This window comes from Lepidochelys kempii, chromosome 3, assembly GCF_965140285.1.
Source record: "Lepidochelys kempii isolate rLepKem1 chromosome 3, rLepKem1.hap1, whole genome shotgun sequence".
NCBI lineage: Eukaryota > Metazoa > Chordata > Testudines > Cheloniidae > Lepidochelys > Lepidochelys kempii.
The window spans coordinates 122,827,543-122,855,064 of record NC_136382.1 but is presented as its reverse complement, the minus strand read 5'-3'; the positions used below and the strand labels follow the sequence as shown (position 1 = coordinate 122,855,064).

Below are 27,522 nucleotides of genomic sequence, written 5' to 3'. Positions count from 1 at the left end.
CACACCTCAGTTGCTAAAGAAAACATATGTCCCAGTTAAATTGAGATAATCCTGTTTTCTTATATGATGTCCCAGTGTCCCAGGAACTTCTTTCCAGGTACCTGAAGTGTTCCAGTTTTTCACTTCATTCATCAAAACGTTTGGGATTCTTATAATTACAAAATGTCCATTCAGAATATTTTGCTCTCATGAGTTAATCGTGCTGTATGTTTACCAGGAACACTCAGTCTACTGCAACCAAAGTTCAGTGTAATGAACAGTGTTTGGAGTAAAGAAAATAATCAAATAAGTTTGGATGTTATCAAAGCTATTCTTCAGCTCAGAGTGAATGTTAATTACTCTTGTTCAGTGTTTTCTGAATGAATTTATTCTGACATTAATTTATTGGGAAAAAAATGTCCACTCTGAGAAACTCACCTGTCACTTTTGAATCAGAAGCTGGCAGTAGCTACATCAACACATGCTTTTTAATCCCCAAAGGAAAAAACAATTATGGTACCAAATTTCTGCTTCTTCTGTGCCCTGCTAAATTACTGGTACTGCTTGGATAGCCATATATGTGGGGCTTTGTCGTAGTTACAAGACAAAATGGTGTTTGATTGCTCTTGCCATGATCCTGCAAGCAGCAATCAACTTACACTCTGGTTTCCAATTCTCCCCTAAGGACAAAGGTGAAGGCTGTCATTGCTTCAGTCACTGGAGAAGATAGTACTCTCTCATTGTCCTTTAAGGCTGAATTTAGGCAAATAATGGCCATTATTTTTGGTATCTCAATATCTTGTTCCTAAAATAAATATTGTGTGCCATCAAAATAAATCCAGCATGCATCAGGTTTCCTGTTAACAGTCGACATTTCCTGTAGCCTTTCGGAGGCCTGATCTTAAAAAGGGTGCGCGCCTTCAACTTACACTGGATATATCGGATCCGAGGGCACTCAGCACTACCCACCAGGAGTTATGTACCTAATAGAGTCAGACCCAAAACATGGAGCAGCCTTAAGCCTGGACCTCCTCTACTGTTCCCCATTATTGTTTGTGATGATCTAACAGTACTATGTTAGATTGCATAGTACTGTCTGGAATCCTCTTGCCTGAATGGGAAGATCATAGATCTCTGTGACTCAGCCGACAGTGAGCTATTGGTATTCAGGCAATGTACCACCAACTGGCATAATTAGCAGTGCTTGTATGGGGGGGAATGAGGTGTTTGTGTGCTACCCCACCCTCCCTAGAGCCATTCTGTTAGACCACTGTCTGCCTGAAAATTATTCTCTCCCTATAATAACACTGGCCCAAATATTCCCCTCCCCCATGCCTGAAGAGGAACTAATCACCCCGCCCCCACCACACACATCCTTTCAACTATCATCATCATTGTAGCACCTAGGAGCCCTAGCCATGGACCAGGTCCCCTTTGTGCAAGGCACTGTACAAACATAGAACAAAAACACAGTCCCTGCCCCTACGAGCTTACAGTCCAAGTCTAATACAAGACTACAGATGGGAGAGAACAAGGAAACAATTAGATAATACTGGTCAGTATGATGGGTGGTGGTCTCAGCACACAAACAGCTTAACCACTGTTAGGTTTTGTTTTTGGTAGGGCTCACATCAAGGGAGAAATTTAAAGAAGGCTAATGAGTTAGTTCTGCAGATGCTTATGAGGTGCTCCTCCCCAGAGTAAGAAGCAGCATAGGAGAAAGCACAAAAGTGTTTGAAAATTTAACAGGTGTGCGATGGAGGCTGATGTTGTGGGCCAATCAGAGACAGGAGTCAATCTCTTGATAGTGAATGACAACTGTTAGGTAGGGTTGGGGTGGGGATAATCTGACGGGCCTTGACAGTGAAAGCAAGTAGCCTCTGCTTGATGTGGTAGAGAAAGAGGAGTCAGGGTAGGGATGCAAAGGGGGGTGATCGTCAGAGTGACAGGCTAGGAGAATGATCTTTGCAGCAACATTCTGAATGGGTCTGAGCAGGGCAAGATGGTATTTGTCAAGGCAAGAGAAAAGGATGTTGCAGTAATTAAGACATGAGGTGATGAGAACCTTGAGGAGAGTTCTAGCTGTGTGGATGGATAGGAAAGGCCATATCTTAGAAATGTTATGTAGAAAGAATCTGCAAAACTTAAACATAGCAAGGATGTGAGGACCTAGAGAATGATCTGAGTTGAAGGTGACTCTAAGGTTATGGACCTGATTGATGTGTAGGATGGTGGTGTTGTCCACAGTGATGTAAAGAGGAGATGATGGGGGAAGCCCGTAGGGGCAGGGGAAGATTAAGGGCATTGTTTTAGACACGCTGACCTTGAGCTGATAGCTAGACCTCCACAGATGGATGTGAGAGAGAGGCTGAGAGTCTCGTTTGGACAGAAGGAGACTGGTCTGGAAAGAGAGAGTCTCGTCCTATGTTATTCCATAACACTATTATATTATTAGCATTATTTATTTGATAAACTTCAATGACATGCTCTGTGCTGTACAATAGATACCAAAATATGAAAATAGCCCCTGCCCCAAGGAGCTTACTTTGCCACACTTTGCACATAACTTCATTGATATTTTCCAGATTCTTCAACACCTCTTCAGCTTCCTTTTTCTTTTGTTTTAATTGATTAATTGCATTGGGAGAGGGGAAGGTTTGGTATTTTTTTTTTCAAACTGCACTTTCCAAGTTCTCATCACAGGAGGTAGACCCCGATGATGCAGAGAACTCTGCCCGGGCACAAGAATCTGTCCATATGGAGTTCTTTGCAAGATGAGAGCTGCAGGCTGCTGGGCACTGGGTGTTGTGGAAGGGATGGTCCTGGGTTAATCTCAGGTCATCCACCACATTTGGGAAGGGAGGACAGGCGATAAATTATGTGGCCTTTTTTGTGGCCAGATAATCACATTGCACATAAAACCCAGGACATTACTGTATATTTTTTTCTTATTTAAGGGTGAATGCATGAGAGGTGGAAGTAAAAGTGCAGTGGACAAAAGAGATGTAGGGCAAAGGGTAACAACCAAAGACATGGGAATCCCAGATGAGAGCTTTTGATCGCAGGAGAGACAATGAAATATAATACATTTTACATGGTTTCCCATCCCTGAAATTTTGCTTTTTGCCAAATTTCAGGAGATTACAATTCTTCCAGAGGCAGGCATGCAAAAATTCCAATATGGGGGAGGGCAAAATTACTTTATAGGGTTTTGATAACCCTTAGTTCTGTGAATGTACATTGGCTCAAGAGTAGCGTCATGTTAATAACTGCTGTATTTCGTTAGAGGACTGTTATGTGTATTTGCACATGCAGGCGATGAACTTGATGATCTCCTTTATCTTTTTTATCTCTAATTTTCATGATCCTGTAAAGCATTCTTTGAGCCACATTAAGAGGTGAATGTAAAGGAATCTAAGATGATGCAATTCACACCTTGTTTCCAGCCCCTTTGGTGTGTTTTAGTTATACCAACTGAGACTCAGATTCCCACTTTACATCCCCTTATACCTCATTTCTGAATGTGGCTCCATGAGCCTGAGTATACAAAAGTCAAAAGTGGTGTAATTTACATACTAAAGGAACAGAAGAGACGGGTGTAGGAGAGTAAAAATTTGGTTGGTTTTATGTAATAGTGTTGATGTAATATATTTAGACTTTTATAAGGCATTTGACTTGGTACCAGGTAACATTTTGATGAAGATATAAAATTAGCATGGTACATAGTAAATGGATTAAAAACTGGCAGGTTTAAAAATGCAATGAAAAATTATGAATAATCTTTAAGCCACTGTTTCTGGTGAGGTCTCACACGGATTGGCTCTTGGCCCCAGGCTATTTTTAAAGAGAATTAACATTTTTATCCATGACCTGGGAAATAAGATAGATAATTTCTGATAAAGTTTGCAGATGACACAGAGATTGGCGGGACTGGTAAACAATAAAAGGACATGTCACTGATAGAGTGATCGGATTGCTTGATAAGCTGGACGCAAGCAAACAATATGTGTTGTAATATGGCTAAATGGAAAGTCATACACTTTGGATGGCCTATATTCTTTGTTCCTTACAGGATGGAGGACTCTATCCTAGGAAGCAGTGACTCTAAAAAAGATTCAGGTTGTGATGGATAATCAGCTGCACATGAGCTCCCAGGGTGACACCTTGGCCAAAAGGGCTAATGCTATCCTTGCATGTATAAACAGGGGACTCTCTCCACATTACTCTTTCAGGACTCAATCAACTTCTGGCAGTTCTGTATCGAAGAGGACATCCCCCCCCCCATCGCTGTCCACTAACCAAAGGTCACAGGGGTCACTTCTGCCTCCCCTATGAAAAGCAAGGATCAGCTCTGCGTCGGCTCCGGCCCACAAGCCTCTGACCCTCCCTCATTACAGGGTAGGGAGGGCAGACACATCGTTCCATGGACTCTGGTTCTGGCCTCTGGGCATCTATATACTGATGGGAATGATGCCGGTACCAACAATGTCAGTGGAGTCAGCATATCAGGCTACTCTGCCATTCAGTCCCATCCTCACTGCTGATCCAAGAGTTCACAAGGCTGGCGACCGTGATGGCCCCTCAGTTGGAGCATGCCACTGAAGTCTCAGCACCGCACCGTGAAACACCCCTTCCTATTAGTTAGTTAGTATGGATGTGGTACCAGAGATAGGCACTCCAGTACTGTCGTTTGCAAGAGGACCAACCATGCCTATGGCACTAACCTTTTTGGCATCGATGGTGCTGGCTACATCAGCGGTACCAATCCCAAACTTATTCTGGGCCACAGATGAGTCAGATCACCTGTTGGCTCCCTCTGGAATTGCCCTTCCTAAGTCTCCAAGGTACCAAGACTCCTTTGCTTCAGAGATGGGATCCTTGTCCTCCTGTTCTAGTTCACCTGAGGGAGTCTGGAGGCCACTGGTAGATCAGTATGGCTACCAAGGTTGGCAGGCACCCGAGGCTGGTCATCTCTCTGCTAGCATTGGGAGCGTTGGAGGAGGTTCTGTGAGAACACTGGAGTTGTGGGTTCTACTCCCGGTATTTCCTGATACTGAAATGCAAGGCTGGGATGAGGCCTATCCTCGACCTCCATGGGCTCAACAAGTTCATCAAACACATGAGGTTCCACATGGTCACTCTAAGCTAGCCTCCTTGCTTTGTCTCAGAACAACTGGTTCACTAATCTGGACCTTCAAGACATCTACTTCCATGTGGCCATTCTGCCGAGTCATGGTAGGAGATGGCCACTTTCAGTACACCATTCTCCCATTCAGCCTCTCTTCTGCCCCCTGGGTCTTCACCAAATGAATGGCGGTGGTCCTGGTGTACCTCAGAGGGAAGGGAATCCATATCTCCCCCTACCTCAATGACTGGTTGCTGCAGGGCGAATCCAGAGAGGAGGTGCTCAGCTCCTCCAAGCTACACTTAATTGACCATTTGGGACTCCTCCTAAACACCATGCGGTTGACCTTTGCCCCCACTCAGCAAATAGAGTTCACTGGGGCCATGTTAGGTTCCACAAAGTCAAAGGCAAGCCTGACAACCGACCATTTCCAAGCGATCTGACAACTGTGCCTCAGTTTGCAGTCACAACTATCCATGACAGTCTGCTTGTGTGTGAGCCTGTTGGTCCACATGTCTGCTTGCACCCAACTCACCAGGTTGTGCTTTCACCTTCTTCACATGTGACTCATCATGGTTTACTTCCCTGCCCTGCATTCTCTGGACAAGTTGGTACACTTTCTTCCATTAGTCCTGGAGTCCTTGAGCTGGTGGGAGTCCCCACACAAGTGTGACAAGGGGTCCCCATCGTGCGGCCCTCTCTGACCAAGTCAGTGGTTTCCGCTGCATCTCTTCTGGGTTGGGGAGCGCATCTGGACTCAATGAGGGTGTAGGGTCTGTGGTCGGAAGAGGAGACCTCGCTTCACATCAACATGCTGGAGCTTTGGACAATCCACAACACGTCATGCCTTCTGGGACTTTATCAGGCATTCAGTGGTTCACATACTCACGGACAAAACCACCACAGTGTACTATGTGAACAAACAAGGGGGCGCTCACTCCACATCACTCTGCCTGGACTCAATCAACTTGTGGCAGTTCTGTACCGAAGAGGACATCACCCCAATAGCTGTCCACTAACCAGAGGTCTCAGGGGTCATGTCAGCAGGATTTTCTCCCCGAGCCAAAAGTGGTCCCTGAATACAGAGGTCTTTCGGATGGTGTTCGCAACATGGGCATCCCTCTGGTAGACCTCTCTGCGACAAGGGAAAACAGAAAGTGTCACCTATTCTGCTCTATGCGGGGACTCAACCTGGGCTACTTCTCCAACACTTTCCATTGCAGCTGGCAGTCAACTCTGCAGTATGCCTCCTATCCCAGTGCTTTCCCAGGTCATTGCCAAGCTCAAAGCAGATCAACCCAGACTCTAGGACATCTTGGAGTATCTATTATGCCTTCAGGAATTGGACCTAGCACTCAGTACCCTGGGAATGTGCTTGGCAGCAAAATCTGCTTTTCATCCACCTATCCAAAGGAAAACGGTTTTCTCCAATGCCATGGTGTCGAGATTTCTGAAAGGATTTCTCTGCCTGCATCCTCCAGTCCAAGAGCCAGTCCCCTTGTGGGACCTAAGCAAGGGTTTAGTGGTTCTAATGGGGCCTCCATTTGAGCCCCTTACTTCCTGTCTGCTGCCCCTCTTGTCTCAGAAAGCTGAATTCTTGATAGCCATTACCTCTGCCAGGAGGGTGTGTGAGTTGCTGGGCCTCCTTGTATGCAGTTCCTCATGGACAAGGTTATGCTTCGGCCACACCCAAAGTTTGTATCCAAGGTGGTCTCTGTTTCATTTGAACCATATGGCAAGCTTCCTCCCTGAAGAAGCAGTGCCTCCATATGCTAGACCAGTGGTTCTCAAACTGGGTTGGGACCCCAAAGTGGGTTGCAACCCCGTTTTAATGGGGTCGCCGGGGCTGACTTATACTTGCTGGGGCCTGAAGCCAAAGCCTGAGCCCCACTGCCCAGGGCTGAAGCCGAAGCCTGAGAGCTTCAGCCCTGGGAAGCGGGGCTCAGGTTACAGGTCCCCTGTCTGGGGCTGAAGGCCTTGGACTTCAGCTTTGCCTCTCCCCTCCCTCTCCCCACCCATGGCAGTGGGGCTTGGGCTTTGGCCCTCCCATCAAAGGCAGTAGGGCTCTGGCAGGCTCAGCCTTTGGTCCCTCCTCCTGGGGTTGTGTAGTAATTTTTGTTGCCAGAAGGGGGTCACGGTGCCCTGAAGTTTGAGGACCCCTGAACTAGACATTAGATGCTGTCTAGCCTTCTATCTGAAGATGACTGAACAATTTCGTGCTCTGCCTCGCCTGTTCGTGTCATATGTGGACTGCATGAAGGGTCAAGCAGTCTCTGCACAAACCATCTCTAGATGGATAATGTCTCGCATCAAGACTGCGTATGAGATAACATTGGCTCTGCCTCCTCAGCAGATATGGGCACATTCAACAAGAACACAGGCAACATCATGGGCATTTCCACATTGGACATTTGTAGGGCAGCCACATGGTTATCTGTACATACATTTACAGACCATTACATGACCACTGCTTCTTCTAGAGTGGACGCTAATATTGGAAGGGCAGTCTTACTCAGGTAGCGTCTGTCCCCCACTTTCAGATGGGGATACTGCTCACTAGTCACCGGCTTGGAATACATGTCTGCATCTACTTGAAGAAGAAGAAGAAATTGTTACTTACTGTAACTGTGGTTCTTTGAGATGTGATGCAGATGTGTATTCCACAACCCGCCTTCCGTCCCCTCTGTGTCAGAGTCTTCCCCGGACATCTGGTGTGAAGGCGCGGTGCCACTGCATATAGCCAGGAGAGGGGCTACAGGCATGAGGCTCGAGTGCTGCCCCTCTACTGGTGGTAGTTTCCGGCTCTAGCACGCAGGGTGCATACACACATCTACTTGGAATACACGTCTGCCTCACATCTCAAAAAGCCACAGTTTCCGTAAGTTCCCATTTCTTTTTTTCTCTTGAGAACTAAGAGACAGGGAGGAAGAGAGCAGCAGTACTGCATTTTCTCCACAAGGTGGTGGTATACTACTGACAAAATGGCTGGTTTGTATTTTTGCGGTATGCAACAGAGGAGATGGAGTGCTGGCTCTTGTACCCCAAACAAAATAATTAAGTATGTCATCTTTTACGTTGTCTTCATCCCATCTGGATCATGGAAAAATGAAGGAGTTTAAAAAAAAAGTCCAGCAATATAGTCTTTTTGACAGTGTGAGTGCTATGACTGTTTTTCTTTTCCCTCCAATGCTACTGTGCAATACAACACTCGTGTATGGCATATGAAACACTTGTCTAAGGAGTATATGGAGTGAAATATGTATGGTGAGCCAATGTGGCTTACTGAAGATAATTTGAAGATTCATACCTACCCATCTTTGCTCTCACATTTTGGTTCTGTTTGGCACTTTCCTTATTACAAACAGAACCCTATGAGGGAAAGGTTAACTTTCTAATATATTAATATTCACTAGGGTACTATCCTTTGAGAAATATTGTTTATCTTTGGTCTTTTGTTTCCATGTAGATTAATACAATGATGGTATTAAGTTTTCAGAGGTAGGGCAAGAATCATGCAGTACTGCTCCCATTTCTTCAGTCCCCCTCCCATTTGAGAGTCCTGCTACTCTAACTCCTCTCAGTAAGGGTCTTTTCCGTAGTCTTCTGACATTAAAACATATTTTATTGTCACTATTCCCCACCAACACCACCTTGGGGTCACCCAGACATAGTCAGCAGTTGCCAAGCCATTAGTAATTCATTGGGCTTTAATGGCTGGCCATTGCTTGTTTGTAACATTTTTAAAGTATATTTCGTCATGCTGCAGAATACAGCTGTCCAGGTTCCTCCCCCACTCTGAACTCTAGGGTACAGATGTGGGGACCTGCATGAAAAACCTCCTAAGCTTATCTTTACCAGCTTAGGTCAAAACTTCCCCAAGGTACAAAATATTACATCCGTTATCCTTGGACTGGCCGCTACCACCACCAAACTAATACTGGTTACTGGGGAAGAGCTGTTTGGACGCGTCCTTCCCCCCAAAATACTTCCCAAAACCTTGCACCCCACTTCCTGGACAAGGTTTGGTAAAAAGCCTCACCAATTTGCCTAGGTGACTACAGACCCAGACCCTTGGATCTTAAGAACTATGAACAATCCTCCCAACACTTGCACCCCCCCTTTCCTGGGGAATGTTGGATAAAAAGCCTCACCAATTTGCATAGGTGACCACAGACCCAAACCCTTGGATCTGAGAACAATGAAAAAGCATTCAGTGTTTTACAAGAAGACTTTTAATAAAAAATAGAAGTAAATAGAAATAAAGAAATCCCCCCTGTAAAATCAGGATGGTAGATATCTTACAGGGTAATTAGATACAAAAACATAGAGAACCCCTCTAGGCAAAACCTTAAGTTACAAAAAAGATACATAGACAGAAATAGTTATTCTATTCAGCACAATTCTTTTCTCAGCCATTTAAAGAAATCATAATCTAACACGTACCTAGCTAGATTACTTACTAAAAGTTCTAAGACTCCATTCCTGTTCTGTCCCCGGCCAAGACGACTACAGACACAGACCCTTTGTTTCTCTCCCTCCTCCCAGCTTTTGAAAGTATCTTGTCTCCTCATTGGTCATTTTGGTCAGGTGCCAGCGAGGTTACCTTTAGCTTCTTAACCCTTTACAGGTGAGAGGAGCTTTCCCCTGGCCAGGAGGGATTTCAAAGGGGTTTACCCTTCCCTTTATATTTATGACAACAGCCCTGAAAAATAGACTTAGAAATGTATTTTCAAACAGCGTGTGGGTGGATCTTTACACAGATTTTCTCCTTAGCAAGAACACATTGTCCAGAGCTTATTGGCAATACCTATTTGTATATGTTATAATTAGTCTTTATCATATGCCTTTGACTGCCTTTCAAGCCTGACCATCTTTTTCCCCTCCTTAGCAGGGTGGGGAAATGCACTCTAGCTGCCTAGCAAGGCAACCTACTGAAAATGTACCTTCAAAGCATTTTTCAAACTTTGCCCATCTTTGTAATCTTGTTGATCTTCCACTAACCCTCTTCTTCCTTTTCTTCCCTCCTTGCTCCCTGGCTCCATTTTCCCTTCCTTGTTAACCTCACCCCTCTACAGTTCTCACCAGCTCTACTCCTCTTCCCCACTCCACTCTGATCTTCCCCATCCCTCTTCCATCAGCATAAATCTAGGTCGTATATCCAAATGCTCTGGTGCTTGCTTGGGAGGGAAAATGGCAGTGGGGCTCCAGCAGTGGGAGGATAAGAATGAGATAGCTTTAAATTCTAATTTCTCAAGGATTTCCAGGTCTACGAGCAGGTGCTGGGCAGCTGGAAATCCCCCCTTTCCAACAGAATAGAGTTCCCATTTTGAGCCCTAGTTGGTCATTAGATATTACATCTTAAACACGTTACTGGTGCAGAACTGAAATTTTCCCATTTTGGACCTCAGAGAAGCATAATTAAGGAAAAGAAGAAAATGTGACCCTGGCAACTTCATTCAAAAAGTTGCCTTTTTTAAAATATTACAGGTGTTTGAAGCTGTTCAGAAGTTTGGAATGTTACTAGTCCTGTTAAATGGATTAGTGGGTAGAGCACAGGTGAGGTAGTCAAAGGCATGTTATAAAGACTATTTATGTATACATAAAAAGAAAAGGAGTACTTGTGGCACCTTAGAGACTAACCAATTTATTAGAGCATAAGCTTTCGTGAGCTACAGCTCACTTCATCAGATGCATATCGTGGAAACTGCAGCAGACTTTATATATACAGAGAGAATATGAACCAATACCTCCTCCCACCCCACTGTCCTGCTGGTAATAGCTTATCTAAAGTGATCATCAGGTGGGCCATTTCCAGCACAAATCCAGGTTTTCTCACCCTCCACCCCCCCACACAAATTCACTCTCCTGCTGGTGATAGCCCATCCAAAGTGACAACTCTTTACACAATGTGCATGACAATCAAGTGATGATCACTTTAGATAAACATTGTGTAAAGAGTTGTCACTTTGGATGGGCTATCACCAGCAGGAGAGTGAATTTGTGTTGGGGGGTGGAGGGTGAGAAAACCTGGATTTGTGCTGGAAATGGCCCACCTGATGATCACTTTAGATAAGCTATTACCAGCAGGACAGTGGGGTGGGAGGAGGTATTGGTTCATATTCTCTCTGTATATATAAAGTCTGCTGCAGTTTCCACGATATGCATCTGATGAAGTGAGCTGTAGCTCACGAAAGCTTATGCTCTAATAAATTGGTTAGTCTCTAAGGTGCCACAAGTACTCCTTTTCTTTTTGCGAATACAGACTAACACGGCTATTACTCTGAAACCTATGTATACATAAGTATTGCCACCAAACTTTGGTCAGATGTGTTCTTCCTCACTAACCAAAAGGTGAAAAAAATCTGTGTAAATAGCCACATGCAGTTTGAAAATGCCTGTCTGTCTATTTTTCAGGTCTGCATTCTGCATCATGACAATATGTACACTTTTAGGAAGTTGCAAGTAGGCAGTGGCTAGCCATTAGAGCACAATGAATTACTAATGGCTTGGCAACGGCTGGTCTTTTAGATCTTAATAGCTTCAACATGTGAAAATGTCATGATCTGTGCAAGTCCACAAGGGACTAATAATTGCCTACTGCTAATCCAGTGCATCTGGGTTTCTTTATTATTTAAATAATCCAGGGGAAGAAGAGCTAGAGTAATTTCTGCTCAGTGGAATGAGTACTGTGCATCTCAGAAATTTTAACTGAAGAGAAAAGAAGGCTTTGGCCAATTCAGTTTTCTGGAAGAATCAAAAAATAGCCTTATATACAATGGTGTTGCACTTAGGTATTGAAAATTATGAGCCAATTAATATGTAAACTATGCTAGAGATAAATTAACCACACTAGTACTGCTTAAAATGCGAGGTATGTGGGACAAAATGAAATTCTCATGCTGCCCCTTATACCATACATTTCATCACCTTATATTTTAGAATTATTATTTTTAGTTCATTTTATCATTAAGTGCCTGTGTTGATGATGTAACTGGGAGGTGGATTACAGCAGAATCCGGTAGTACAGTGTTCATTATATTTATCAATGAGGCATATCCCTTATTTGGTGGTGTTCTTCTGAGAATCTAGATTCTTCTGGAGCCTGGCAAACATGTCTTTTAGTAACACTGGCAGATTGTAAAGCTGAACACTGAATAGAGTTGGGAAAAGAGTGAAAGCTAAATGCGTGGTAGCAGATCATGTAGTTTTTAGCATTTTCTTGTACTATAGTACAAATGTGACCTGACCTCTGACGCAAGAAGATAGTTCTCAATTTCCTGATAGGTTTCAGAGTAGCAGCTGTCTTAGTCTGTATTCGCAAAAAGAAAAGGAGTACTTGTGGCACCTTAGAGATATCACATAGTACCGACTGTGGAGTTTTTTGGGTGTGATTTTAATATATGTCCACTAAAAACTGGAACAAGATTAGATTATGAACTCATTTCAGCTGTGCCCCCAATCAGCAATCAGATGTTAATGGCCTTCAGATACTGTTAGCACCGGTGAGATATTCACCGGGGGCCTTGGGTGAAAAGCCCCATGTTCTATTACCAATCTCTTGAGCCATCCAGTCCTCCTTGTTCATCCATACATACTCCGTACTTCTCTAAGTTTCTGTAAGTCCAGTAATTAAATTAGAAGCAAAATAAAAATTGAACAGATGTTTAATATTAAAGGTAGGGGTCCCAAATAACCGCAATTTTAGAGAGCATAAAGTATTTGGGCTAAATTTCTGCTGTTTGTAACTCTATGAAAGCGAGATCAAAACAATTTGTTGTATTACTACAACATGAATCATTGTTACCAAGAGAGATAGTGAGTGTCGTCAAGCATTCTACTGAAATGTTTTGTAAAGCATTTCTTGGAAAGGCTAACATTAATGCTTATTGAGCTGCAAGCTAATCTATAACACTTGATTGCCTAGAATTTTTAAAAGCATGTAGATCTTGAAGTCACCAATAGGTGTCATGAAATTCACAGATAGTACTCACCAAGGTGTCCTTCATAGCCACTGAACAACATCTACCTAATCTGTTCTGCTGTTTTAGCTATAGATTCCCAGCTGGTATGTAAGATTGTGGAGACTGGTCTTGGTGTTGGTGACAGTTTGCAGTAATTATATGTCACTGCCAGCCACAAGCAGGTGCTATCTTCCATGCCAAAGAGGGGTGATGTCACTATGAGGATGGAGTAGTAAGAAAGAAATTCTAGGGGAGGCTCACTTTATGGAGAGGAGTAAAACGGAAGGGGATATATATAGAAACATCTTTGCATATAAATGTTAATATTTTAGTATTTTACCATTCTAATGATTGGCAAGGTAACCGATATGAAAGTGTTAATCATAAGAGAGGTCCAGGTCAATTAGTGGTCAATATATTGGCCCTTGATATTGCATATCCAGTGCACAGAGGCATTATGGTCTCTAAGTCTATTTCCACATGTAATAGTGGTGATAAATATATATGTCAAAATACTGCTGAGGATCTGATATCTAGTTCTGGGGAATATGAGGAAGAGAAGACAAAGCTCAGGTGTAGTACTGGACAAGCGGATCAGTGCAAAAGAAGCCATTAGTTCTTTAGGGTAAGGACTGCCATTGATATGTTTATACAGGACCTACCACAATGGGATACAGCCTGGATGTGGCATGTAGGAGCTTGTGTAATATAAATATTATAATATTAAAATATGCAAGAGGGAGCAAGAAGCTGGTTTATTAATAGGAAAGGAAGTGGCACATTTGCTTTTTGCTTAAATCTTCAAATGGGGCATGAATCATCAGGAGGAACATGTATATGTTGTTGGATTCCACACTATTATGACCTCTCATATAGGCTCATTCTCATGCAAGCTTAGATCCTGGCTTGATTTCTATGCTGAAAAACATTGCAAATATCACTTTAGACATGGGCAGTGTGTAATGGAGACTGGGGGAGTCTAAGCTTCCCTGCACCTCTGCTCATGGTGGGGCTCAGAGCTCCTCTGGGCATCCTGGGCAAATACATCTGCATCTGTCTCCAGTGGAGTTAGCCATATAGTACCATACTGCATCTTGGTCTTTCTGGGTCAAATCCTCAGCTGGTGTAACTCAGTGGAACTTTGTTGATTTCAGTGGAGCTATGCTGTTTTACAGCAGCTTTGGATTTTCCCCACAAATTCTTTGTTTCAGAGATCCTGTTCTAATTAAGCATGCCTTCTGGGTGTACTAGGAGAACAGGGATTTGATGCCTGTGCACATGCTCTCTTGATCTCACTCTTTCTCAGTAAAACCTATATGAGTGTCAGGAAGCTGCAGCATGTAATGCCATTTCAAAGACCCATACGGCAAGGAACTTCTTCAGAGCTTTTCTGCTGTGCACTAGTACTGCTGAAGTCAATTTTGAAACTGATAAAAATGGGCATCCATCTGTTGGCAATGGATGGTCCTAGAGAAGGAGGAGGAAGGAAAATCCAGTAATTTTGCAGTATTCTTTATGATTTTTCTCTCTTTTGGCTCAGCGTGGTCACACAAACTGAAATTAAAAGACCAGAGTATGTGATAATGGACAAATCAAATGTATGTAAGAATGCTGTTGGGATAGAGACAAATAAGTCACAGACTAGCAGAAATGTTAACTCCACTGTGTATTTTATCAGGCTATTTCACAGTATTATGTACTTATATTGTCTTCAGAAGCCCTCAATAGTTTTATAGTACATGAGACTGCAATACCACAGGGAGTTTTAATGATGTAAAACAGAAACAAAAAGCTCACTTCTTTTCCCTCACCTCTACTTCTATCAGTGAACTGCTTCTTTCAGACCTATTTTGCTACCATCTTGACTCCTTTCCCTGCCCCTTCCTGTCCAGTAAATCTCAAAGCAATCAGATCTTCTATTAGGATAATTTTCCTTTTGGCCACAGTGTTCTGCAGTACACTGGCAACTCCTAAGCCATGACTGTAGATGCTCTGTAGGGCTTCCACAGGGTTCGGTAAAAATATGAAACAATTTCTGAAGGTTATTTTGCAGCAACAAAAGTCACTCTTCACATTCCATTGACATTTTGCCTGACTCCCCTGTTTATACATCTAAAGGTTGCATTAGCCCTTTTGGCTACAGCATCACACGGGGAGTTCTCAGGTCCTTTTCCACTCAGTAGTATTCCAGACATCATATTCTATCTGCTTGTTTACATTGTAAAAATGCTTCTTATTCTCTGCTGGGCCACTTAGAAAAGATGGAGTCAGTCCTTGGTATTTTACAGATACCCCGATGCCATAGAAACTGTCTTTATTTTTCTATTGTTCCTCTTGTGGAATAAATTAGATGAAAATATATACAGTATGTATTCTAGGCTGAGGCTGACTCATCCGGATAGATATGATCTCTTTACTGATTCAGGAAGAACAGGGCCACTGTGCGCCATTTCTTCACATTTATTTCCTGTAAGAAGTGGTTTTTAACTTTGCAGTCAGAGAAGGGTAGGGAGGGTGTCTAAAGCTCTAATAGACTGAAATTATTATTCTGTTGCATCTGTTTCATAATAGACTCTTTGCAGTGGAAAAAAACCAGTGTAATCATTCAGTCTTTTAAAAAGTCAGTTTGGTCTGTCTCATTGAATGGTATACATATTCAGACTTGAAAGTTATTAAGCTTTTTAATTACTTGTAAACTGATCCTCTCCCAAATTCAAATTTGTTTTCAAAATCAAGATCAAACACAAGTGATACAAATCAAGTTAACAATTTGGCATGTGAGATTTTGGCGCAGCGCCTGGTATTATGAGGCCACAACAAAGAAGGCAGATGTGGGAAAAGGACACTTCCAAGCATTGATTCGTATAGTTTTGATTAGCTCAGTTTAGGTAAAACATTGCCATTCAAGTTTTGCTGGATTGAATCCAAAAATTACACGCGTTTCTCTCTTACAGATATTAGTCTACACACACAATAATAGTACTTACTTATGCTGTGTTTTTCATCTTTAATTGTCTCTACAGTCAGTAGGTAATTAACTCTCACTATACCCTGTGAAGTTATTGTCACTCTCATTTTGCAGGTCAGCAAATGGATGCAGAGAGGTTATGTGACTTTCCTTTATGTACTAAGGGAGTCAGTATGAGAGTTAGATTAGGACTCAGGTGTTCCTAGTTCTGTGCTCAAACAAATGGTCCTTTCCGCTCACAGAGGCAGTTCAGACTGCTGTCCTAGGTCATTCTACTTTAAAGAGTAGGCAGATGCAGGACTAATAACATTTTCGTCACTATTTACAATCATTGCTTGTTTGTTTCTGAGAAGCTGCTAATGTACAGTTGTATAGCAGTCATTTTAGAAGTGCGTTTTAGCTGACTCCTTCCTGTAAGATGTTGCTTAGGGCACAAACAAAGCTCCGCCATTCCTGTCTATTCTGCATTGTTCTTTGCACATCCTCTGTGCATCTGTGCTGGGAACCAGCAACCCCCTTTTGAATTACTGAGCATTCTGAAAGTCCATGGAGTCTGAGAGGTAGCAAATCACCATTCAACAGGCAAGGGCTTCCTTGCATATGCTTAATGTTTGATTAACATGGGTGCCAAATATGGTCAAATGGATGCAGGTGTGCTAATACCACAGTCCACAACTATAGCCCGGCATGCTGTACTTGTGGCAGAAGGAAAAAAAGACAACAAATCTCCATGGAGCTGAAAAACATTCTTGGCACATTGGGTGTTGTGCCTCAATCTGTGGATGGATGATTACAGAAATGTTGCATGTTTGGGAGTAAACTGTTCATTAGATAGAGCCACAACAGTTTGGTGGAGTGGGCGCTTTGTGTGACTCTGTTTGACAGCGGGAAACCAAAAACTGCAGAGAACATTTGATCGGCTGTTATTCAGACACTCAGAAGATTTGCTATACGCAGCATTACCAACCAGATGGTTTTCGTTAGTGACCAGGGAGCAAACATGGTTGCAACTTTCAAGTCCTATGTGTGAATAAGCTGCTCAGTGCACATTATAAATACCGTGCTTGAGCACACTACCAAACCGGGAAACCAGAAAGAAGAAGCAATAACCCAACTTATCCAGGCAAGCTGATGTCTCATTACTTACATCGGGAGATTTGGACTTCAAAGCAGACTGCAGAAGTCTCTGGAAAGAAATGTAGAAACATAATGAAACAGCAAACTACTCACGTTTAAAACAATCGAGGAGCAGTGAGACAGAGTATATGAAATTTTGACAGAAAAGGAGGATACGCAGTTCATTGATAGCTTTGATCACAACACCTTGAGCATCTTAACAGACTTAGCATCAGATGCACTAGAGCAATCATCGTCGTCCACTCGCCACGAAAGGATGAAAAAGCTTTTCCATCCTTCTACCACTGATGAAGATAGTCTAAGCCAGCTCAAATCCAAAGCCTTGCAATGTCTCATGAAAAAGTTTGAAATCAAGCCTATGCACAGAGTAGCAGTTTTCCTGCACCCACGAATGTAGGGGATGAAAGTTTTCACTGGAGAGGAGAGACAGGAAGTTGATCAAGAGACCAAAAAGCTTGTCTCTTTGCAATCTTGTCTCAAACAATCTTATGCTGGTTTCGTCAGATACACAGACACCATCACCAGCGGAGACAAAATGGCCATATACAGAGTTTGAGAATTTGGATAGCGAGTGTGGAATTGACAATGACGACGAGTCTAACCATATCACCCTGAAGCTGACAAAGAATGAAGATATGCAACTGCTGAAGTAGTGGAGACAACACAAGTACAACATTCCCCTGCTCCGTCGAGTTGCACTGTTTGTGCATTCCATCCCCGCATCCAGTGCACCTTCCGAGAGAGCCTTCTCAGTCTCTAGTTACACAATTGATGAGAATCATACTTCATTAAATCATGTACAGTTTCTGGCTTACATGTTTTTACACAGTAATATTTCAAAGGAAATCAGCAATCTATTTTCCAAACCTTGAACTATAGAAATGTAATGACAATATCATCCCTTTTGTCCTTATATTATCATTTAAGGTCAAAAATTGCTAAGGCATTCTCAAGTATGGCACCTGTGTAGATTAGGTAATTTTATATCAATCAGAAATAGGACAAACACGGGAGTCACTTTTAATGCATGCTCCATGGTGACTCTTGCTATCAACATTGCACTATTTGAGGGGATGTTTTCTTTCTTTGTTATTCATCGGTTCCTTATTTCCTCTCCAGTATTCTTGTACCTGTTCTCTAATCTTTATTAGCATAGCTTGTGCACGTAACCAGAAATATAATGTATTTGAATAAAATCCAGAACTCAAAAACAAAGGAACATGCTTCATGTTGCAAAGCAGAGGCAAATAGTTTCCTGCATAGGGACTGAGCTCTCTCCATCCTCCAACTGTACTGTACATGACTCAGCAGTTTTCCATCATCCTAATATTTTTCTCTGTCATACCAAAATGGGTTAAATTACGAGGCAGCAGGGGCAGAATTCCAGTTTTATTGAACTTTTAGACCCTTCTGTCTGTATCACTCTAGTAAATAGCCACAACCATGCTTCAGATCTTGATTCCCTGAGGAACTTGGCTATATTGTACTCACAGTTGCTTCTCTCTTTGCAGGGATATAAGATTGATGCGCATTCAGCCATGCAAGCACGGTGGGAGGAGGCATCCAGGGAAACAATCAAGAAAACAACCAAACCATGTCCTAGTTGCCATGTACCAATAGAAAAAAATGGTGAGTTTATTGGAGAGTAACTAACACTTGCAGTAACCTCCCTTTTTAAAATTAATTTTACAGTCCAAATATTAATGTATATATAGCTATGTGTATGATTGTGCTTACCTAGAGAGAGAGAGGCACAAAGGGAGCCTAGTCTTCCCTATAATACAGTTTCTGAATCACTTAGAATAGCACCTTCCACTGTACACAAGACCAGGATGTAACATAAAGAATTAATGTGAATTACTCCAGAGTTACTATTCTTGCTCATAATGTTTGTGTTACAAACTATACTGAGGTATTTACCACAACTTAACTGAATGATGACATAGTGTTATGAGCTGGGATAAACCTCGTTGTAGGTTAATACAAAACCTCATTGAAATTGATGTGTGAATACACCTTTCACTTACAAAAATAATTGTGAGATAGTTAAGGAAGGGAACCAGCCATTGAGCTTTTTGTGACAAAGCTCTGTCCTTGCCTCCATGGGTCTCCCGTTTTCTGGTGGATTTCGCTAGCCTCAGAGGCTCACTGTGACCCTCCACGTAACCCTTCTCTCTCTAGAGACAAAGGTCACAGTCTACTGAGCCATTTTCATCATAAGCCAGCAAGGGAGGTGAGGAGAAGTTATCCTTCCTTGCACAGTCTCTGTTGTCTCCCAGTCTCAGTAATTAATCAGGGGGCAAAGGTGGGGGGGGGAGCCCAGGCCCACCCTCTACTCCAGGCTCCAGCCCAGGGACCCTAATAGTATCAGCTATGGTAGCTGACCTTTTAGAAACATGATATGTACAGTTCCCTGGACTACTTCCCCCACAGCAGCCCTCACTTCCTCAAGCTCCATTTCACCCTTACCTCAGGGCCTCATTCCTTGTGCCTGATATGGTTTTGTGTACTGCTCAGCCTCTCCAACAGTGCAACTTCCTCCCACAGCTCCTGACATGCACACCCACCTGACTGACTGGGAGGCTTTTAACTAGTTTCAGCCAGCCCCTGATTGGCTTCAGGTGTCCCAATCAACCTAGCGTTCTCCCTGCCTTCTGGAAAGTTCTTAATTGGCCCCAGGTGTCTTAATTGACTTGGAGCAGCTTCCATTTCACTTAACCTGGTACCAGGGATTTGTTTAGCCTGGAGCTAATATAACTATCTCCCACTACTTTTCCATAATCATCTGGCCTTGCCCCATCACATTTTCCAGCCCCAAAGGGGGAAAAGACTGAAACTTGCACTGGACACCCAGTGAACTCTGAAGTGACTGTGCTACTCCCAGGGCCCTGAGATGTAAGAGAGGCCCTGATCCTGATGGGAACTACCTACAGGGTATTTTTCCTTTCTTTTCCTTCATACCTTCACTTAACATTGTTTGCTGACTGTGGGCTGTTTTGTGGTTTTATCTGGGACCTGGGGGGCAGAAGAAAGGGCCAAGATGCCTCAGCTGGAGGGTTGAGTGTTCCCCACTAGCAAGACACCCCCCTGCAGCACCTGCTGGGGGATAATTGGACCCACATGCATGTGCTCCCCACATAGCTCCTACAGCAAGGCCTGATAAAGTCCACCCAGGAGTTTTGGATTGTGTGGCTGCGAGCATTTTTGCTGAGTATTGCGGGGGGGTTGTTTGTTTTGGGCAGGAGGGAGGAAGGCAGGCAGAACCCAGAAATAGAAAATAGACAAGAACAGAGAAGGCAGGAGGCAAAGGTAAACAGGAAGAAAGCCAAACAATGACCAGTAAGCACAGTGTGACCCTGGAAAAAGCTAAAGTGAGAACTTTGAGTCTAGTGTTGGCTGCAGAGGCTTGAGGTTGTAGGCTAAGAAACTGCTTTTTTGGTTCTTGGTGACCTCTGCACTCAGACACGCATTACTTTTAAATAAACAAGATTGCATCAAAGAAAGTACCAGACTCCATCAATTTCTGCTTCCAGCAGGAACATCTCCAGAACACTGAACTTTGCTGAGCGGCTTGGCTCAAAAAAGAAGCAACAATATGAAAATTACTACTGCTGCTGCTAATTGATTACACCAGTTATTCACACAGGGCTTTACAGTCACAGAGTAAGACATGCTGCCGACCCCAAGAAGCTAACGCTTCAGATAGAAAAAGGAGTGGAGAGATTATTAGAAAGGAAGTAGGAAGAAGGGGATTTGAAGAAGGAATACATAGGACACTTGTCAGATGGAAAGTGGGAGACTTATCCAAGCACAAAGAGCATCAGGAATGAAAGCACAAAATCAAGAGTGAGAAAGGGGGATAGGACTTGGAGTGTTGTTAGCAAGTGGGCCTGTAGGAGGAAGAGGACAAAGAGGTAGAAGAGGATTTAATTACTGAGAACCTTAAAAATTAGTCTTAAAAATACAGCTCTTGAATAGGTGTAGAAAAGATAGAAATCATCACCATAAAGCCACTGGCCACACTGGGAGCAGTGCTGAGGTCATGACCTTCTCATCGCCACTGTGTGCAACAGAATCTCAGTTTTAATCTACAGAAAACTACCTGTTCTTTTCTCTGCTAGATGCACAAAGAACATATTTGTATTACTCCCACGAATGGTCATGGACATTGCTTGCATACACCACTCAGATCAAGAAGAGAATAGATCCTCCTATTTTTTTTCTGTGCACTACTGTAAAGAGAATTGTTCCACAAACTGGCTATGAACAGGACAAGACTTTCCCTTGTTTGTAACCCAACCCAGGTCAAGGACAAGGGATGTGTCAGAATGCAAAATCCCCAAGCAATAGTAGCAAGTTAGGAATTCTTAGATGTAGTGGAACTGAAGTATAAAAAGGTGCTGTGCTTGCTTCATCCTCTGATAATGGGTACAGTACATTCCAGCTTCTGTGCTGGTATTTGCTGACTGCTTGCAACCCATTGTTCCCAGTGTCATGTGACCCATAATCTACAGATTTATATTTTGGTCAAGTTTTTCTTGGTACAAAATCAAAAGGCTGCTAATGCATCCTTTAACAGTACCGCCTTATTTAACACATTCTGTTTTATCCCGTATCAATGTAAGGAATCATTGATGTTAAAATATAAAGTGAGATCCCAGCAGAGCTCTGCACTTTATTTTGTTCCGCTTCAAATTACTTTGCTGGAAAATGTAACCATTTTGGCAAGAAGAAATTTCTTACATTTCTCTACACTATATGAATGAGAAATATCCAAACTACCACCTACAAATTGGATGTTTCCCTACTGGCTCGTGAAAGCCAGAAAACAACAGTGTCCACTGCTAACAGAAATGATCAGTGCCTCACTATCAGTCTTCCTACAAAATGGAATAATCTGTCTAATTCTTTGAAAAAAAAATTTTTTTTTAATCTGATACCTCCTCAGCAGGACTGGCTGCTGTGATCACATCATCCCTCTGCTCAAATCCCTCCACTTGTTCCAGCCCCACTTCCATTGTCAGTTGAAGGCCTTGATTTTTATCTGCAGAGCCATCAACAGGTCAAGTTCCAGCTCCATCAGTTCAATCCACAACCTGTCAAAACAGATGCAGTCCTATGGGACAATGGGACAGGATCAAATGCTTATGAGCTGGGAAATAAAACTGTAACCAGGATCCCAGGGGAGCCAGCTGAGGTCACTCAATTAGGGTGAACTGCAAAGCATGGGTCAAGCAATCCCGCAAACTAGTGGATATTCCAATACTTAGATTTACCAAGCCAGCACAAAACAGCTTCTGTTATACCTCACTGGTTACTCAGAAGTCAACAACATAGTTCCCTTAAAGTAACCCAGCCTCAGGCCTACACCTAGTCACCCAAATGAGATATGATGAGGATTAATGAAAATCTTATTCATCATATAAAAGAAAAGGTTCTACCAATCCCAAAGGATTGGACACATTACCTTCCTGGTTAATGAATATTCCAGATCTTACCCAAATACACGCTTACAGCCAATTCTTATTAACGAAACTAAAATTTATTAAAAAAGAAAAGAGAGAGTATGGTTAAAAGATCAATATACATACAGACATGAGTTCAATTCTTGAGGTTCAGATTCATAGCAGAGATGGTGAGCTTTGTAGTTGCAAAGAGTTCTTTTAGAATTTAGTCCATAGGTTATAGTCCAATGTCCAATATCATATTCAGGGTATTCCACCTTAACTGGGATCTCAATCTTGCAACTCAAACTTCCCCAGATGAGGTTTAAGCATATCTGAGATGACAGGATCAGGATCCAAGGGGTCTTTTGTACAGTTTTCTAGCAGCCATACAGTCCTGGGTAAACAACAGGCTTTTGATGTAACCTTCTGTTTCCTAAGCACCACCGGTAACTAATTACACAAATTAACATAGGGCAATTTATCCATTAGGCAGTCTATCACAAAGAGGCATATAGACAATGACATTATTTCACCCAAGATTCATCTAAATGTTAATACTCCCTTTTGATCTGTGAATTAATAGTTATAGTGGCAGACAGGAACTGTCTGTTTATATGGCTAACGTTTATGAGTACACACAGACAATTAGTATCACTTCTAATTTCTAACAATATAGGTTTGCATTTCAAAGTTCTAGCCAATCTAACATTGAATGACCCTAATTACCATTTGCATACCTTTTTAACATGAATTTAAAGGTTGGCTTTGGGTCATTCAGCCTGCAAGCTGTTTAACCCTTTCTGGCCATGTATTATATAACAGTGGTAGCAATAATGATTTGCATAGTTATATTTTAATTAGACAAAGTCACAAAAGCATTTTGAGTCAAAGGGGTTCTGCAATGGAATGAGCTTCCAGAGGAGATTAGTCTAATGTGGGGCCAGATCATCTTCAAGGTGTGCTGTAAGACTCTCCTATTTAATAAAGCTTTCCCACCATAACTGGGATGATTTATAGCATTATATATATAAAACACTCATCGAGGATAGACACACACCGCAAGCAGCGACTCCTGGAGCTCAGACTGAGGAAGAGCAGAAGACTCCCTGGAGTCCATTAGGAACCTTATTATACAGGTCTAAAATACTGCATCTCAAAAGTGCTTAGGTACTACAGTGATGTCCATGATAAGAAACCCTAATATAAATAGAATACCATTAGACACTGAAAAAAAAAAAATCAAAATAGTGTATGTTCTTCTAGGCACTGTCAACTCTCACTTGTCTACACTTTCAGCTGTCTTCTTTCTTTCCGCAGCAGTGATTTCAGATTGTCAGTTTATTTAAATCAAGCCATGAGTCTTTAGTCTGCCCTTTAAATTTTGTCCATTATCTCTGTTCAGTGTTTATCCCTCCCCATAGTACTTACACACACAACCTTAGACAGCAGTGTGTTGAAATCAGGAAACCGCCACACGCAGGATATACAAACCCGGCAAGTGTAAATCTCAGTGTTAGAGCTGGTCAGTAAAAGTTTGATGGAACAGCTTTCCTTTAAAAAATGCAGTTTGGTTGAAATCAAAAACACTTTGAGAAATCCTATCAATTTCTCTGCAATTTCTTTTCTGGGGGAAAAGAATCCAAGCTACCACTTACAAATTAAATCCATGTTGACATTGTCAGAACAAAAGGTTTTGATTTTCTTTTATTTTCTTTTTGACTTTTCATTTCAGATTTTATTATTTGTTTGTTTATTATAAAATAAGAAAGTCAAAAATGAATTGTTTTGATTTTATTTGAACAAAATGTTTCGATCAGTCCAAAATTAATGTTTTTCTGGAATTTTCTTTTGCAGAGAATTTCACAATGTTTGGGTTTCATTTTGAATCTGCATGAAACAAGATTTAGAATCTTGAAATCTTCCACATAATAAAATGTTCATTCTTTGCACAACTCTACTCACAGGTGATCGTGAACGTGGTTATCCTGTAGAACTATAGGTTGTCCTGAAAGAATAATACTAGTAAATTTTTTGCTGTTAAATATAAACAAGGGTAGAAATATCCAGTTCTCTGTAGACATCCTAAATACCCAATTTAGGTCCTAAAATGTGTCACATCAGTAAGGGTAATTTACCTTATCTACACAATAGGCATCTAAATACCAAATTTTGGCTTTTCTGTGTTTACAAGAGATTATATTAGTCATCTGGAGTTTAATCTATGTACAAATCCAGAGATCATGATATATTGTCAGGACTTTCATTTTCAGCATTTGTTTATATTGTACATTTAGGCTTGAGTTAGACAGGAGATTTCATTTTATAGTTGACATAGTTACCATTTGACGTGCATTGCTCTAATGACCATTGGCTACTCTTAATGTATAGCCATTTTTTAAAAAAAAGTGATTGAAGGCAGGGGCATGGAGATTAAGTTATTCAAAGTACAGGGAAATGCAAAACACTTAACAAAAAAAATAGGAAACATACCAATGTGATTAAAAGAATCCTCCAGATGTAAAGAAGGCCATCCAACTTTAACTGCTAGTGCCATTTTGAGATAAATATCAATCCATCACTAAAATCTGTATATCTGGATGTATTCTGTTTGCAATTTCACAGCTGTTAAATCCAAACTCCAGTTAAGAACTGAATTTTGATGCACTCTTATCAGCTCTTCATCTAGTTGTGAGCTATTTCTAAGGACCAGATACAGTATCACTTAGTCCTTATGTGATTAGTTGAGGAGGGTACAAGAATCCTTCTCAATACCTTGCACAGTCTCTTTAATGACAGGTTTCAGAGTAACAGCCGTGTTAGTCTGTATTTGCAAAAAGAAAAGGAGTACTTGTGGCACCTTAGAGACTAACCAATTTATTTGAGCATGAGCTTTCGTGAGCTACAGCTCACTTCATCGGATGCATACCGTGGAAACTGCAGCAGACTTTATATACACACAGAGATCATAAAACAATACCTCCTGATCTCTGTGTGTATATAAAGTCTGCTGCAGTTTCCACGGTATGCATCCGATGAAGTGAGCTGTAGCTCATGAAAGCTCATGCTCAAATAAATTGGTTAGTCTCTAAGGTGCCACAAGTACTCCTTTTCTTTTTACAGTCTCTTTAAGGGTCAGGCAGAGCTGCAGTCCTTACTCCTCCAACCTGTGGAGTATGCTCCTCCAACCTGTGGAGTATGACCAGCTAGCAGCGAGGAGCAAGCCACGTCCCGTAAAGGGATACAGTGACAGGTATTGGAGAGCTCCAGGAAGGGATTCAGCAGTTCTGCACCACCCCTTACTCTATAGATGAGCTTAATGGGCATAATCTAGTACTTAGAAATGAATTTCAATGACCACTGGTTAACCGGCTTATACACATTCTCCTTACATTGTTTGCTAAGGCCCAAAGACAATTCTGTCTTCTTTGCTTTTTTGCAGGTGGATGCATGCACATGAAATGTCCTCGAGCTCAGTGCAGATTTGAGTGGTGCTGGAACTGTGGTTTAGAGTGGAACAGGACCTGCATGGGAGACCACTGGTTTGACTAATAGTTCAGTAGTGCTAAGAACAGCCAACCACTTGATTGTTGTCTGGGTCAAATCCTGAACTCTTTGCTTAAGCTTAACTCCCATTGGCTTCTGGATCAAGGAGTTCAGAATCAGGCCTACTATTTGTTTGTTTATTTCCTTGTATATCAGAGCATACCAAAAATTGAGTTCAGGTAATCTTAAGAGTGTTAAACCCACAAAGGCAGGAGAAATTCAGATGGCCAGACTCACTAGTGCTGGCACAGGAGGGGTAAATTATATCTCCCTGCACCAGGGCATCCTACTGGTATATAAGGCAGGCAACGTCACCACCAGCAACTCTCCTTGGGTTTCAGTTCTTTTAGTTATGATCAGGGCTCCATAAATCTCTCTGGCAAAAGCAGCAATGTGGGTATGCACTGAATCAGAGCTGCCCTTTCTCAGTTAGCACAATCAAATTTGGGGGAAATTGTGGCTCTTTACACCTCCCCTAGTGGAAGGGAGGCTGTAGCAATTTTCTGCCTTTGCAGTCTTCTTCCCTGACAGATTATCAGCTAGGGCCCTGACTCTGACCCAGAATCTTAGTAAAAACTGCAGACTGAGACATCCTAGTTGTGCCTGTATATTTGAAACATATGTTATGAAATATCACTCAATATATTCCTTACAGATTCATATCATATGCAGCTATTACAGGATTAGTGAAAGATGCAGTTTCAGCCTTAACGCTGAATGTTTTTGCTGTGGTGGCTGCAAATCGGAGTAACGCTGTTATATGAGTGAGATTCCTGAGATTTTGTTTCTTTTGTTTTGCCTACCGCAATATTTTTGGCGTGATATTGGGGCAGCTTCTTGGGGCTTATTATCATGATGGTGGTTCTCTGGAGATTTATTAGGATTTGGGTGTAATTATGAAAAAGTGTTCCCTGCATAAACTATCAAGGCACCTGCATTCATTTTGGTGAGTGCATGTTAATAGGAGTGCACCAGGTATTTGCCACACCTCAAAATCTGAACATCCTTGTTAGCTCACCTGCTTTAAACTGTTTTGATTTGTTTTTATTAAACACCAAAAGGCCGGTCACAGACTATGTAAAGATTTGCACAACTCACTTAAATTACAGAAGAAGAATAAAGCAGTTGAAATGAGTGGACTTTTGTGCTTCTTATTGTACTTTCTGCACTTGAATATAATATAAATGAGTAAAAAGATTTTGGACCTGATCCTTAGCTGGTATAGATTGTTGATTTATACTTGTTGAGAATCTGGCACTTTGATTAAGAATTTTGTTATTAGAAGAAAATAAATTCCAGGGCTAAGAACTTCATGTTCCAAGTCTGAATCAAGGGATTTTTTGTTTTTGTTTGTTTGCTTGC

General features: G+C 42.0%; 1 protein-coding gene across 2 annotated transcripts in view; it reads left to right on the top strand.

Annotated features, from left to right (window-relative positions):
* Positions 1 to 27,295, top strand: part of PRKN (parkin RBR E3 ubiquitin protein ligase) — a 1,259,306-nt gene extending 1,232,011 nt beyond the window's left edge. For both annotated transcript variants that reach the window (XM_073337855.1, XM_073337854.1), the window contains 2 exons: positions 18,682 to 18,799; positions 26,057 to 27,295. In XM_073337855.1, the coding sequence (XP_073193956.1) occupies positions 18,682 to 18,799; positions 26,057 to 26,166 (228 nt within the window). In that variant the 3' untranslated portion in view covers positions 26,167 to 27,295. The remainder of the gene's footprint in view (positions 1 to 18,681; positions 18,800 to 26,056) is intronic.
* The last annotated feature ends 227 nt before the right edge of the window (positions 27,296 to 27,522 follow it).